The 16,130-nt window shown below is 47.5% G+C and overlaps 1 protein-coding gene across 4 annotated transcripts; it reads left to right on the top strand.

Annotated features, from left to right (window-relative positions):
- The first annotated feature begins 206 nt into the window (after positions 1 to 206).
- CDK20 (cyclin dependent kinase 20) lies at positions 207 to 7,565 on the top strand. 4 transcript variants are annotated; one of them, XM_045839850.1, is made up of 8 exons: positions 207 to 506; positions 973 to 1,086; positions 2,873 to 3,061; positions 3,276 to 3,397; positions 3,585 to 3,647; positions 4,695 to 4,818; positions 5,258 to 5,413; positions 6,598 to 7,565. In XM_045839850.1, the coding sequence occupies exons 1-8, from the start codon at positions 432 to 434 to the stop codon at positions 6,793 to 6,795; spliced, it is 1,041 nt and encodes a 346-aa protein (XP_045695806.1). In that variant the 5' UTR covers positions 207 to 431; the 3' UTR covers positions 6,796 to 7,565. The 4 variants fall into 4 exon arrangements, with proteins under 4 accessions (XP_045695806.1, XP_045695809.1, XP_045695808.1 ...); XM_045839853.1 differs by lacking the exon at positions 2,873 to 3,061; XM_045839852.1 differs by lacking the exon at positions 4,695 to 4,818.
- Positions 7,566 to 16,130: the final 8,565 nt, after the last annotated feature.

The raw sequence follows: 16,130 nt of genomic DNA, 5'->3' as shown, positions 1-16,130 counted from the left end.
CTTTCTGAGTCGGAGTTTGCACTTTTTAAGTTATCTCTCAATGTTACCAATTAACCTTTCAGAAGGAAGCTCCTCAAGAACAGTCCCTCCACAGCTCCGCCCCCAGCCATCTCCCTTCATCATCATTGGCTCCCAGGGTCATCACCCTCCCAGCCGTGGGCCCCGCCTTCCCCCAGCACGTCTCCTTACGTGACGCCAGGGCGGACGGAAAAGGGGCGGTTGCTGTAGTTGCTCCGGGCTGCTGAGGCTGGCTAGTCCGCTCATGGCTGACTTCTGCAGAATGAAGCACCCTGCGGCGTGGTGACGCAGGCCTAGAGGAAGGTACACACAAGACCTGCACGTTGTCCCCAGCTGCACTTGCTTGCCAGCCACGCTTGCCGGCAACCCAGTCGCTAAGCAGCCGTGTTTGGGCACTGGAGGCGGAGCAGGCGATGGACCAATATTGCATCCTGGGCCGGATCGGGGAGGGCGCACACGGCATTGTCTTTAAGGCCAAGCATGTAGAGGTGAGCCCCACCGACCGCGGGGCTGCAGGGGCCTTCCTTCTTGGGTTTCATTCATTTCTTTTTGTGAGTTTTGCCCAGTGTCCTGACCCAGGCTAGGACCCTTGTGTCGGCCTCTGGGCCTATTTTCCTCTTTTTGGTATGTGCTCATCACTTTAATCTCTTTAAGGGTTGGGGTAGGGGCGGCCAGGTTGTGGCCAGCTGCCCACCGCCAGTGATGCTACAGTGGTCATCCTGTAAGTGTCCACTAGGAGCATGCAGTGAATGCTTCTGAGCTGTTTGCCCAGTCCTGCGACTACTGAGTCCCAGGCTGGCCATGATTTCCCTCCAGGATTCAGTGGGGGCACTTTCTATCTCCACGAGGGCCTCAGGCCTCTGCGTCGCACCTGGAGGGTACTTTTCTGGTTCCCTCGCTCACCTTTCCCAGTAGAGGATTGGGGTGGCAGTGTCTGCATTCTGTCCCGTACAGACTGGAGAGATCGTTGCCCTCAAGAAGGTGGCCCTGCGGCGGCTGGAGGACGGCATCCCTAACCAGGCCTTGCGGGAGATCAAGGCTCTGCAGGAGATCGGGGACAATCAGTATGTGAGTGAGACTGGGGTTCTGAGAAGGCACCTTGGCTTGCCCTCCTCCACTCACTCCCACTCTGGGTGCCCACACCCACTTTGCTCGCTCATATGCTTTCCAGCCCCTCACTTATTCCCTTTCTTGTGTACTTATCCAACCAATTATTTCATTCCTTATTCATTCACTCTCTTGTTCACCCACTTATTTCTTCCTGTGCTCATTCATTCACTAACATGCCTTTTTGTCAAAACATTTAGTGATTTCTAATGGTAATGATAACTGCCACCTCTTAAGCTCCTGTTATGTTCTGTAGGTTGGGTTACTGCTTTACCTACATTGTGCTTCTGAGTTTTCTCTGCTGCTCTGCAAGGGAGGTGTCAGGATTTCCCTCATGTCAAGGGCGAAGGCTTGGCCACTATCCATCAGATGCTTAGCTTGTCCGTAGAGGCTTTGGCCCAGGTCTGATTGAGGAGTCTGGACGTTTTAACTGTGGGGTCTCCTCTAGGCCCTACCCTGTGCTGGGCACTGGCAGCATGGAGAAAAACTGGTCCTCACCTAGTTCTTGAGAACTTAAGTGATGTAAGGGAGCTTGACAGAAGCTACAGAGCCAGCTGGTATGATGATTTGTGCTGTAACAGAACTGGGAGGATCTGTGGGCACGTAAAAGGGGACACCTAATAACCCAGCCTTACTCTATTCATGGCTGTCTTTTGTCCATGTCAGGAGTGGAAAATATGCTCAACTTCCTGAGGAGTGACAAAGACGGGTCAACCTTGGGTGGCGATACTCTGATTTTGTTCCTCAATCTCTGGAGATATCCATGATATGTTGTGTGAAAAGGGCCTGCTATAAAGCTGTTTTTTCATCCTGGTTTTGTATGAAAATATATGTATATGTGAACATGTCTGTATCATATCTGTTGTGAAATCTGGGGGAATAGACTCTAAGGTTGTCTAGGTGGTAGGATTTTTCTTTTGTTGGTTTTTACAAAACAATTTTGTGCATTACCTGAATATATGTGTGCATTTTGATCTGTAAAATAATTGTGTACAAGCCTCAAAATCAGAAAAACAATTAAGGCCATTCTCATTTTTTAAGGAAAGTAAAAGGGCTTGCTGACAGCTTGTGTGTGGCAGAGGTGGAGGGCCCATAAGGAGGCTGACGAGGTCCTGCATTCTGTGAATCTGCAGGCCTGAGGTTCTATCTTTAAATCATTCCAGATTTCACCCTGGTCCACGCCATTGTCCCCTTTTACCAGAACAACTATAGCACCCTCCCCATTGCTACCCTTGTCTCATAGTTAAAAAATGTAGATGAAGTTATTCATTCCCAGTGGCTTGTTTTCCCACTGACAGCATTGTCACCTTTTGCTTATGCCCAACTCCATCCTCTCTTTCATTCATTCAATACAATTTAAGTGTCTCTCCCATGACAGTGATAAACACTGTCTAGGCTCTGGGAGTGCAGAACAGAGCAGATAGCCTTTCTCTAAATGACCCCACATGCACATGACCCTCCCTCCAGCCTCCTTACTGTTTTTGCCCCAGGTTTTGTGTTTGCTGTCCTCCTGCCCAGAACTCCTTTCCAGCTTCCTGCATAACCACTCCCACCCCATCCTTTCTCTTCTGTTCTCATTAGAACCCGGGCATACCCTGTAGATTTGTTTAATCATTTGCTCTTTGGTTCCAAGCTCAGATCTCATGTCACCTCCTCCGTCTTGTCCTCTTCCCGGACAAGGGATGGGGGTCCCAGAGAGAGTCTGGGCCATGTGAGCCTGGGGGCTGACAGGATGCCCTGCTTGCAGGTGGTGCAGCTGAAGGCTGTATTCCCACATGGGGCAGGCTTTGTGCTGGCCTTTGAGTTCATGCTGTCAGATCTGGCTGAGGTGGTACGCCACACCCAGAGGCCACTTGCCCAGGCACAAGTCAAGAGCTACCTGCAGATGCTGCTTAAAGGTGTCTCCTTCTGCCATGCCAACAACATTGTGCATCGGGTTAGTCCCAGCATGGGATGGAGTAGGACCTGAGGACCATCTGGGCTGGGAGTGGGCCAGCCCTTGAAGAAGACATGGCCGGTGGGGGGTGAAGAGGGTGGGGCCTAAAGTAAGCTGCCAGGGCGTGAGGTCCTGCGGGGGATGGGGGTCTGGGCTGAGCCCCTAAGGTCTTTTGGGAACACTAGAGAGCTAACGCCTCCTTTGGTGCTCTCAGGACCTGAAACCGGCTAACCTGCTCATCAGCTCCTCAGGCCAGCTGAAGATAGCGGATTTTGGCTTGGCCCGGGTCTTCTCCCCTGATGGCAGCCGCCTCTACACACACCAGGTGGCCACCAGGTATGAAGGTCCTCTTCCCAGGCAGGACCTAGCAATAGACAGGCCCTAACCCTCCCGCTGTGGAAAAGATAATTCTGGACCTTTCCAGACATTGCTCATGAGGCTGATATGGGGGCAGGGTGACCTTCTGGGGCAACCTCCTATCAGATTGGTTACTTAGCTGTGATCACCCGCCTTCCTTTCATAGGTGGTATCGAGCCCCCGAGCTTCTGTATGGTGCGCGCCAGTATGACCAGGGGGTCGACCTGTGGTGAGACTCCTGTGGGCTGGGCATGGGGGGAATGTGGGTCATGGAGCCACCTTTTCCTCCTGGGCATTGGGATCTCTAAGCTGTTTAGGGATGTTTTTCTGCCTTGAGCTCTAGGTTGCCTTGGGCATCTTCCCCAGTTAGGGTATCTCTGAGGAGTTTGGGATCAGTGTTCTCCAGGACATTTTTGAACTGGGTTGGGGTTGGGTGTGATCAGAGTGGTCCTCCCAGCGGGAAGCTTATGGGTTGCGGGGGGAGGTGATCTGAGGTGTGGAGCATCTAGCTACTATAACCCAGGATGTAACGTCCCTGAGCTATCCAGAGGCCTGGGTCTTTGGATATGAGCGTTCTGAGCCTTTATTTGGGATAGGATGGTTTGAACATACCTAAGAATTTGAGATTTGGGGACTGTTTTGGAGGTCTGCCTGAGAATGTGAGGAGGTAGCTGTGTGTACTGGATTGTGAAGTTCTGAGAAGTCGCAGAACTGTTGAATGGTTGTGTGTTTCAGAGCAGAGGCCTGAAACATGCTAGGAAAGGGGGATATGCTTTGTTCTAGGCTTGAAGTCTTTGATTGTTTGCAGGGGAGGGTCTGTATTTCTGGCTATGAACCCTTTAGAGCCCAGGGGTGTCCAACATTTTGGCACCTGTGGGCTACACTGGAAGAAGAATTGTATTGGGCCATGCGTTAAATACATGGTAACACATAATCACACAAAGAAAATCTCATAATGTTTTAAGTAAATTTATGATTTTGTGTTGGGCCACATTTATAGCCATCCTAGGACACATGCAGTCCACGGGTCTCAGGTTGGACGCCTCTGCTAGGCTACTTTGTGGGTGCATTGACCCCCATGTGAGGGGTTGGTGCTGGTGTGAGGAGGTCTGTCCATGGTGGGAAGTGATGAAACTGCTATAAGTAGACCTGTATTTATGATGTGAGATGATGGAATTGGTGTGGGGAGATCCATGTCCTTTGAGATGATGGAGCTGCTGTGGGGAGATCTGTCTCTGTGGTGAGCCTGTGAGCTGTTTGCATTTTCTATCTGCAGGGCCGTGGGCTGCATTCTGGGGGAGCTGTTGAATGGGTCCCCACTTTTCCCGGGGGAGAATGACATCGAACAGCTATGCTGTGTACTTCGCATCTTGGGCACCCCTAGCCCCCAAGTCTGGCCGGTTTGCAGGGGCCCTTGGTGGGGAGGGGTTCAGGGAGGTGTCTTCCATTTTCCCCAAAAGGTGGCGACTCCCCTCTCCTGTACTTTATTGTGGCCCCATGCCCCCCTGAAATCCCAGACCACTGTCCTGGGGGCTCCTCCCTCTCTTCTGTGCTGAGGGCAGGAGGGCAAGGTCTGTCCACTGGCCCTTCCTGCCTGATCCTAGCACACTGCAGTTGTCACCAAGCTGGAGGTGGAGCAGGTGTCTAACAGGGTGGGGGCATGAAGGACTGATGGACTCACACTGAGTGAGTGTGTGAAGACATGAGTGGTAGGGTGAGAGCAGGGCACATGGATGGGGCAGTAGCCAGGATGCCTGAGCAGGTGGGTGACAGGGAGTGAGGACTGATGATGGGGAGCTGGCCGGCAGTGCTGGCCCTGAGGTACCCTTTTCTCCTCAGGAAATCACGGAGCTGCCCGACTACAACAAGATCTCCTTCAAGGAGCAGGCACCTGTGCCCTTGGGGGAGGTGCTGCCAGATGCCTCTCCTCAGGCCTTGGACCTTCTGGGGCAGTTCCTTCTCTATCCTCCATACCAGCGCATTGCAGCCTCCCAGGTACTATGACCCCCTTTGTCCTGATTCTCTTCACTGATGCTCACATGACCTAGAAGGTCAGGGTCCCTTAGAACATGTGATGGGAGTTTCTGAGCCACTATGCTTCTCCTGAACAGACTCCAGAGAGGCTGTGGGTTGGAAGGGTGGTCCATTAGAAGGGCGTGCCCACCTCATAGAAGTGCACATCCCAGTTACTGGTGACTTGCTCCTTCATCTCTTCATTCCTTCAGCAAATATTTACTCAGCATCAGCACATGCCAGCCACTGTCCTGGGCCCTGGCCCAGAGTAGAAAAGCAGTCATGGCCCTGTCCCTGTGGGGGCTCTACCCTGAGGTGAGACAGGACATCCAAGCTGTGGGAGTGGGAAGCTTCCTGGAGGAGGACTGGTTTAGGCACAGAAGGTGTTTCCCCAAGAGATGATGAACAGAGGCCTGGGAAGAGGACCTAGGAGGATGGCCTGTGGCAAGGATGCAGGGAAAGTAGAGAGGACCATGGGTCGATTGCTTCAAGGTCTGTGTCAGGGGCACCACTCTCCCCTACCCTTGGCACTAGCAGCATATATGTTAATGCACCTGGTAAGCACCCATGTCTTCAGTGTCCTCAAAGTATACTGAGATCAGCTTACCACTTCTCAGCCTCCTGCTGCTGACCCCACTCTAACCCAACACCTCCTCCCCGCTCTCATTGCTTCCCAGTCCGCTTCTCCTACCCACTCAGTGTCTCCTCCCACCTGGCAGAGAGCTGTCACTTCTGTGACCCTGCCTGTTCCTGTCCCCATCAGTCACCCCCCTCTATGTTCTGGGGTTGATGCACTTCTGTTCCCTGTGCTTCACTCACTTACCTCTCTTGTCTCTGCTCAAGTGCCACCTCCCAGGGGGGCTCCTTTTACCACTTCAGGCCTGCTTGCTGCTTTTCTAGCACTAGTCGGCAGATGCACTGACTCTTCTTCATCATGTTTGTTGTCCTCCACCCCCTACTACATGGAATGTTCTGTGCACTGCTGCACCCACAGACTTTCAGCAGTGCTCAGTCAGCACTCAGAGATGTAAGTCTCCTGAGTAGATGAGCAGATTAAGGAATGGCCTTTGCAGGGCAGCAGTTGGTCTCCCCCTAGAGAAGTGAGCTTAGGCTGGAATGGGGAAATGATTGGTTTCTTTATGCTATTCCTTGCTTACTACCCCCAGGCCCTCCTGCACCAGTACTTCTTCACAGCTCCCCTGCCTGCCCACCCTTCGGAGCTGCCAATTCCCCAGCGCCCAGGGGGACTGGCCCCCAAAGCCCATCTGGGGCCTCCCAACGTCCACAACTTCCACACGGACCGCCCCCTTGAGGAGTTGCTGTTGAACCCAGAGCTGATTCAGCCCTTCATCCCAGAGGGCTGAGATGCAGAGCCAGGCCCCACTGGCCTGTGTTCCCGGGCCATGCTCCAACCTGCCTCCATCTCCCATGGCCACACTATGACCACACTGAGCTCACTCCATAGCTGGTCCTGCTCCAGCCAGGTGAAGAGGATGTCCAGCCCCAGTAGAGAAGGAGACCTATGGCTGTGCTCTTGGCCTCCGTGTGCTGCTGACTTACCCATCAGAAAGAGACAGTGAGCCCTCTACCACGCCGCCATGGTACTGCTTCTCCAGGTTCTGCCCTAGTGATCAGGGATGGTCCTAGGAGAGCCATCTGCAGGAATACAGAGTAAGATGTCCTCAATTCCAAAACCCAAGTGGGAAAGGAGGTTTGGTTTGCTTTTGTTCTTAGAGATATTAAACACCAGTTCAGTTTTCAAATTTATTATTAAAAAAAAACAACCCACGTAGTTCTGCCTGGGTTCTGCTCCTCTTCCATTCCTTTCAAGGGAAGTGGCTGAGGTGGTATTATCTCACTTCTCTATGGCCACTGGGAAAATTGCCTTGTAGAGGCTTTGTAGGGGCCTTCTATGACGGAGCTCCCACTTGGAGGTGAGGTGGTTGAAGTCAAGGCCAGGGATAGCTCAGGTTGTGAACCAAATACCTTAATCTGGTTTACAAACATCTCCGCCATTTGGAGAAAGGTGAACTAGGACCAGATGTGCCATCTTCTTACTAAGAGACATCAAATAAATAAAGACACAGACATTCCTGAAATTCATTTGTTAATTCAGTAAATACCAATACAATTCCATCTGGCTCCTGTTTTTCTTATTTTATAATTTAATAGGACAGTTGTAAACTACATGGAAATGAACGGGTTGAGAGGAGGAGGCAGAAACAGAAGAGAAGAAAAATGATGAAAGGACTTAACTTTTAGATACTAAGACTTGTCATAGGGCTGTAATAATGAGACAGTGGTGTTGGTTCAGGGATAGATAAAGACACACTAGAAGAATCCTTAGTAATCTTTTATTCTTAAAATAGTTATTCTTTGCTCCATGTGAATAAACTTCTGTAAGCACTGAGGACAGAGGTGGCTAACACTGCCATAGTCATTGCTTTTAGAAGGAATACAAAGCAAAATATACCTCAGTTCCTTTCAGGGAAAAGTCTGATAGTCTCATATGTGGTTTTGTGTGGGGGGGGGGGCGGGGGGGGTTGTATTTATTTTTATAGAGAAGGGAAGGGACAGAGAGAGAGAGAAACATCAATGTGTGGTTGCCTCTTGGGAGCCCGCAACTGGGTACCAGGCCCACAACTCGGGCATGTGCCCTGAGTGGGAATCAAACTGATAACCCTTTGGTTCACAGGCCAGCACTCAATCCACTGAGCCACACCACCCAGGACTGTCTCATAGGTCTTTAAAGATGTTTTTGGGATTTGGACTCTGCCTGTTTTCTAGCCATATCTGTGGACTCTTAAGTTCAATATCTGGTAGCTCTCCTCTGCATATAAATGGGAGCTTATACCCATACCCTTGATCATTGACCCTGACCCTCAAACTCATACCCACTTGACCTAGAATTTAACCTTATCCATGAAGTTGGCCATCACCTTCACCTTAACACTGACCCTTTAGTTGACATTCATACTTTGATGTTCATCATGACCGTGATCCTTATGCTGACCGTTAACATGGCTATCATACTTACCCTGACCATCACTTACCCTTGATAATGACAATGTGTCACACTGGTCATTCTCAGAATGCTATAATGAATGAGACTTTCATCACCCTCGTTCTGATTCTGACCCTCATCTTAACTCTACCTCTAGACTAAATCCTTACCTTAACAAGACCCATCCTGACCCTGGATTAGAGCTTGACCTTGAGCTATACCACACATGCAAGTTGAAATTACTCTGCACTTAACCTTACCACCACCCTGATCCTGATGCTGACCTTGATCTGGACCTCAGTTCTTAAAATAGGCCACCCTGACCTTGATTCTCATCCTAACACTGACGATGCAGAACCTAGCTAGACTCAACTGGCTGTTGTCATTGACTCACCCTAATCCCATCATGACCTTGAACCTGGATCCTGAAGTTAAGCTTAAACTGTCATTGACCATCATTATGGTGACCCTAATTCTGAGCCTGATCCTTATTCATTGCCCACATCTTGACCCATCTTTGACCTTGAACCTGACCTTGACTGTACCCTCTCTGGTGAATATAATTATACCCACCCCCAAACACATCCATGTTCTATGAATATGTTGCCTTACATAGCAAAAAGGGAGTTTGTAGGTGTGATTAAGGGTACAGACCTTGAGATGAAAAGAGTATCCTGGATTATCCCAGTGAGTATATGTATGAGAGAAAGAAGTAGAGGGGAGTGAGGTGTTTTTCTTTTAAGATTATTTTTAGGAAGAGGGGAAAGGAAGAAGAAAGAAAAATTAGTGTGAGAAACATTCCATTGCTGCTTGTACACCCCCAATTGGGGACCCAACCCACAATCCGGACATATTCCCTGACCAGGAATTGAACCGACGACCTTTTGCTTTGCTGGATGACACCCAGTCAACTGAGCTACACCAGTTAGTGCAAGGTGGGAGGTGTTAATTATTTCCAGCAGCAATAGAAAAGGAACCCTACCTTGATTTACTTGACCTTGAGAATGAACATCATGTGCACACTGAACTGACTTGAACATTACACTGACCCTAATCCTGAACATCAACCACACCCTGACCTTGCCCCTGAATCCTACACAGAATTAGACATTCATTGTCAACCTGACAATCTTACCTCACCCTCATCTTCTTCCCTTCACTGATTCTCTAATGGATCCTTAACCTGACCTTGATCCTGACCTTGATTGACTCACAATGATCTTGAACTTGATCTTGAACGTAACCCTGGTTCTACAATTTCCCTTACACTGATTTTTACCTTGAACCCAACTCTGGCACCATGATACTGACCTCTCATCCAAACCCTTAACCTGATACAGGATTTTATCCTGAACTAGAATTTCCACCCTCACAATGATTTTGACCCTTATCACTCTGTCCCTGGCCTTACTTTTATCCTGACTATAACTCTCTGGCCATGAACTTGATCACGATCTGAAATAGACCAGGGCCAGGACCAAGTCCAGAGTGAGGTTCAGGTTCAGGGCCCAAGGTTAGGGTGAGGACCAGGTTAGGGGTCATGGTGAGAAAGGCACCAGGTTTAGTTAGGGCCAAGGTCTGGCAAGTGCCACCAGTGTAAAAGGGAGGCTGAGGGTCATTGTGAAGGTGAGGGTCAGGGCCAGGATGAAATTCAGGGTGAGGGTGAATGTCAGGATCGGGGTTAGGTGAAGGTAGGAACAAGGGTAGGGGTGGAAGATGCTAGCAAGGACTAAGTTGATTGGGCCAAGGTTAAGGAAGGTCAGGGTCAGGATAAGGGCAAATGGCAGGTCCAGGGTAAGGATGAAGGAAGGCCATGTATAAACCCAGTGAGAGATCCAAGTCAAAGACCAGGTTTAAAGGGAAAGGTTGAGGTCAAGATGGAAGACTGGGCACATAGGCAAGGGTGAAGCCAAGGGGCGGGGCCAGCACTGGGGCAAGAGCTGTGGGGGTACCCAGGTTCAGGTACACTGTAACGCCCACTGTGAAGGGCAGTGCAAAGGCGAAAGTCCGGGCGAGTGCGAACGTCAGTGGAAAGGAATGGGCGAAGGCCTGGGGGAGTGTCAGGATATGGGTAAGGGCAAAGGCGACATCCCAGGGTGAGCGCAGAGGAAAATCCAAGGCCTGAGATAAGCGGAGCTAGTGGGTTATAGGATGGGGTCGAAGAGCGGCCAAATGGGCGGGGATTGGCGTAACCAAGCGGAAGCGTGGCAAACAGGGCGGGTTTTTCCAGCAGGGTGAACAGGGTGAAAGCACAGCAAAGCACGGAAAAGGCGTGGCTGAGCTGGAACGGCGGATTATCAGTGACCGCTTATCTTTTCCTTCCTGGAAACCCGAAACCTGCACTGTACCGTCCTGCTCCGTAGCAGGCCCCGGCGGGGAGGCAGGGCTGGGGGACATGGTCACTGAGTACCCAAGGTTTGCCCTCTTATCTGGGATGGGGTTTTCGGCGGGCTTGAATCCGTGACCGGCAGAGGGCGCTTGTGGCCTTCAAGGTGGTGACTTCCGCGGCCTCAGGAGGGCTATCTCTGAAAATTCCCGGTCCCCTTGGCGTCCAGAGCGCCCGCCAGTCCCTTGCAACAATATGCACACATCAGCCTTCACTTCTGAGATTAGTTTAGGGATCAGTTTTCTTTCCCATTTCTGTTTTTACCTGGGGGGAGGGAGGGGGTCAGCCTGGAAAGCCACGCCCCTAGCTCTTCCCTTAGGTGGTGACCTCCTGTTTCTTCTCAGTGGGCAGCACCATCCTGGCTATGCTTAGTTCCTATTGAATGCGTTAGTCTCATCTGGGCTTCATGGCTTGTTACACGTGCACTCAGCTCTTCTTTCGTGGGACTCAGCACAACTATAACTTGTTTGTAGGGCGTATTTATTTAGTGGCTGCTTTTCCTCATTACTTATTCCTAAGGACAGGGATTTTGTCTTCAAAATCCCTGTCCTTAGGAATATCAGTGTGTCACTAGCACCCACGGTATGGCTTGACATATAGTGTATTCTCAGAATTTGTTGAGTAAAAGAGTATCTTTTAAAATAATTTATTATATTATTTTTTTAACATTTATTTTTTAAAAGATTTGTCCATTTATTTTCAGAGAGAGGAAGGGAGGAAGACAGGGAGGGCAACATCCACGCGCGAGAGAAACACTGATTGGCTGCCTCCAACCCGGGACCAGTCAGCAACCAAGGCATGCACCGAGATCCAAAATCGAATCCTGAACCCAGCTCACAAGCTGGTGCTCATCCCACTGAGAACACCAGCCAGAGTTATTATGTTATTTTTAAGAAAAAGATTGACAAACAGATCATTACCTGAGTTCTGTAATTATAATTTTAAGTGTCTCAAGTAAAATACTGGGTTTTCATCTCTATTTTTAACACTAAGGAAAGTATCTAAGCAAATGCATTGTCCAAGGTCACCCAATGTGGTCCTGCACTTGGAAGGAATTGGATCCCTGGCAGGGGGATAGCCCAGATGCAAAGTTTGAAAGAGATATGCCTTATACCTTTTCATAGGTCCTGGTTCCTTCTTAGGTAAGATAAGTTCAATAATCCCTGCCTCAGGGTGTATGGTTAAAGGTGAGGAACTAATAGATCCTAAAAGGTGGGTAGGATTTATTTTGCAGGTTATATTACATATTATAATTCTATGTGGGAAATAAGATCTCAGTTGTGTTTTGAACTGGGACTATAGAGATGGGAAATGAATAAATTTTCTTGGCTGGTTTGATTTTGCAAAATATAAATATTACATTCCTAACAGCCAAAAAAGACTTAAAAATTTTGTTTATTGATTTTAGAGGAGGGAGAAGGGGGAGAGAGAGAGAGACATTGATTTGTTGTTCTACTTATATATGTTTCCATTGGTTGATTCTTGTATGTGCCCTGACTGGGGATCAAACCTGCAACCTTGGGACAACACTCCAACCAACTGACCTACCTGGCCAGGGCCCAAAAAGACTTTTAAGGGCTGAGAAACTTTGATCTATGTGAGTGAGGTCTATGGAAATAGGAGTCTGGGCTCAGATGAGGTCATTGTGTCTGCCAGGGCCTGGGAAGCCACATTTCTGGGATAGGACCCTCAGTGGAACTGGGATCCAGAAATCTCTAGAGTGATTTCCAGTGAAGCTGTGTAGGCACCAGAATCCAGGGTGGCCCAGGTGGAGAGGCCAGGAAGTTCCAGGATCTAGGTGTGGGCCTTCCAGGGGCCACCTGAGCCTCTTCTAAATACTTCTGCAGAGGGCAGTTTGTAAAGCAGGGCCCACATAGTGCCCTCTCCTTGGCAGCTGTTGCATTCTACTATCTTAGCATCTCTAGGATATCCCCTTGGCCAGTGCCTTAATTTACTCAGCAGCCTTCTGTTTACTGTAACTGCTGTTTTGCCCTCATTTCCAATCCTTCCTTCTCAGCAGCTGGATTGATTTTCCTAAAACAGGGTTTGGCCCACTGCTCTTCCATTCACAGTTCTCAGTAGCTTCTCACTATTTTTGTCATTATGACCTCTGGGAATTGGTGTAAGCTAGTCTCCAACTCCTTTTCCCAGAATTTTATGTTCTAATTAAGGCAAATTACCCTCTTCTGAATCTTTGCACAGGTGGTTCTGTCTCTCCCTGGAATGCTTCAGCCATTCTTTTAGAGTATAATGACCCATCCTTTAGAAATTGATCAGAAATCATTTCGGAGTCCTCTGGCCCTACTGAGTTGGTCATTGTCTCCTTTCTCACTCATCAGTTGGTAGTTTTTACTGAATATGTCCCAGAGGGAGTTTTCTTGAGTGCAGGCACTGGGTCTAATTTAGCTTAGCTCTCTGTCCCCTCCACAGGGCCTGGCAGGCTAGGTAGTAACTGCATGATGACTGACAAGATATTCTCTTCTCCCCCACTGCCATGCCCTCTTCCAACCATGTTTTTTGACAAGGTCCGAACATGGAAAGAGGGAATTCAAGGAATCCGTCTTCCTGGAAGAGAACGTGGCATACAAAGGGGGGTGGTAATTTCCTGGGGGTTGCTCTTAATAACTTCCTTGCTGATAATCATGGTTTACTTTGTACCCTGATTCCCATAAGAACAGGCCATGAGGAGAAAGAGGCTCGAAGTGAGTCAATGATTAACTTTGAGGGAAATTCTGAAGGGATAACTAGTTCTCCCTAGACTATTGAATCATGCCCAAATTGTTTTAAATAAGGTGTTTATAAACCTGAGTAAGAAATTATCCCCGATTGTTCCCATAAAAGAATTCATGAATCAGTTACAACAGGTTGAATTATTGGCAGGCTTTCCCACGCCTGTTCCTTACCCATAGATACAAAGAGTCTTTTAAGAAAACAAGAAAAAACTATATAGACCCCTACCCACAGCCCAGGGATACCCCTGGGTATCATATTAGATTAATGGCAAATTATGGTATCCCCCAAGAAGAGCTAATAGTCTCCAGAGGGTTCCAGATCCCCCATTGCCTTATACAGGAGCATATAATGAGGATGGCATTAGAATGGTCAATAAGGATGGAGTCCAAGTGCCTTATAATGGTCTAAATTTCATGGAAAGGCTAGCTCAAAGCAGAACTCCCTGGTGTTTATTAATTAAGGAACAAAAAAGGTTTACTGTAGCTGGATTTCCTGTTTATCTCTCCTTACATGTTTGTTTTGGTGATTAAAAGGTGGTGGGATTGTTAGATAATTGTATTTCAGGTTTATTAATTCACATAATTTCAATGAAGTTGTACAAAATAATTTCTTGACCAGAGAACAAAATCCCCTCTAATAAAATAACCCCTGAATGTCTAAAAGTTGTTGGAGTAACAGCCCCACCTTTACCTTGAATAGGAATATATATCAAGTAGAATTAGACAGGCAAAGAAATAAGAAAAGCTGGTTAGCTCTTACAAACTAAGCACGTAAAAACAGTTACCAGGGAGTCAGATGACAAATTCTGAGAACTTTAATAAATAATAAGACATTCAAACTCTGTATGTACAGCTATTTCTAATTGTCTGATTTATGGCTCTCCTGGTCAAAACAATCTCTGTTTAATATAATTGAATCTATGGAAACTTTTGTACTTTTCCTGGTTACCTTTGTATTGATTTTTTTTCTGCTTTACCTAATTGCAAATGTCAATCACTGCTAAAAATGAAAGTATAAAAACCTGCTTGCACTCGCAATAAACAGAACAGAGCATCACTCTCCTCTGAGGCGTGTTGTCGTCTGTCTCCCATTGCTGACGCCTTACCCACCTTTCAGGAACCCCTGGACCCAGCTGCGGCCAGACTGTGGCACCCCAACCTTGTTCTAGGTCTGGAATGAGGTTTCAAGGACAAAAGAAGGTGAGTGAGGTGTGGAGGTGAGTGAGTGAAGGAAGAGCCATGTGTGGTCAGAACAGTGTCCCGAAAAGAAGAGATGAATGTACTGGATAAGTTTTTTGAGCACTCACTGTGTTTCTGGCTCTGTTGAGTACACAAGAAGGGATAGCCTCCACCAGCAGGAAACTGCTTCCTGATTAGGGGTATAAGACTATTTTTTTTAATAGTATAACAAAATATAAGAGATTTTATTAATTGAGTGGGAGATTGATATAAGATAGGGGTACCAAAGTCGGGAAGAAATGCATAGCAAATGAAGATTTCAGTCTTTATCTCAACAAATTTGGGGAATATACTGTAGATATAACATTCAGTTCTGGAAATTGATTTATATATAGGTAACTGGACAAGATTATATCTTGCCAAATATGATTCTCAAAGACATGGTGTCATGCCTTGTCTGGTGTGCCTCAGTTGGTTGGAGCATCATCCCGTACACCAAAGGGTTGGGGGATCAATTCCTGATCAGGTCACATACCTAGATTGCAGGTTCAGTCTTTGGTTGGGGTGTGTATGGGAGGCGACCATTCATCAATGTTTCTCTCTCTCTAAATTTTTTTTAAATTAAAAAAAAAGACATTGTGTCACTAGGAATAAATGAATTGACATGTGGATTGGTATAACTATTTGTAGAAGTCCTTGCAGAGCAATATTCACCTGCTGAAGTGGATAGAATGCCTGCCCTAAACCCTAGTCTTTGTTCTCATCTTTGTGGATAAATTGGGGTAGGAATTTCCATTTCAGTAACATGAGTAAGTATATTTCAGTTAACACTTCAAAAAAAAAAAAAAACCTCTTCAGCAGCTTAAGCAGCTTATTACTTAATCTTCCACATTATGTCCTGTGTTACCATGTTGTGCTTCCAGGTTCCTCAAGCAGACTGTTCAGCTGTCTGTAAGCCAAGTCACAGGCATATTTTTGATTCATTACTATTTCATAATGTTGTGTTTTTTTAGCATAAAGTTATTCCTTGGGATGGTGTCTATGTTCTTAGCAAAACATTAGGTTTATGTTTCTGGGGCTGAGATGACAGCATTCCAGGAGCATTGTCATATTCACGTGTTATTTCTGGTGTTGTGCCTATGTGGTGTTTGGGCCAGTACAAGGCCCAAAAGCTTTCCAGGTGTATACAAATTCTTATGGACACAGTAAATGAATGTGGTTGACTGGCTATATATTTTGAATCTGTATTTTGTAATTTTTTAAAATATATATTTTATTGATTATGCTATTACAGTTGTCCCATTTCCCCCCTTTATTCCCCTCTACCCTGTATACCCTCTCCCACCCATATCCCCCTGCCTTTAATTTATGTCCATGGGTCATACATATTAAGTTTTA

The sequence above is a fragment of the Phyllostomus hastatus genome, unplaced genomic scaffold, assembly GCF_019186645.2.
Source record: "Phyllostomus hastatus isolate PE091 unplaced genomic scaffold, TTU_PhHast_1.1 phas_contig_312, whole genome shotgun sequence".
Classification (NCBI taxonomy): Eukaryota; Metazoa; Chordata; class Mammalia; order Chiroptera; family Phyllostomidae; genus Phyllostomus; species Phyllostomus hastatus.
This window is presented reverse-complemented; position numbering and strand designations above follow the sequence as displayed.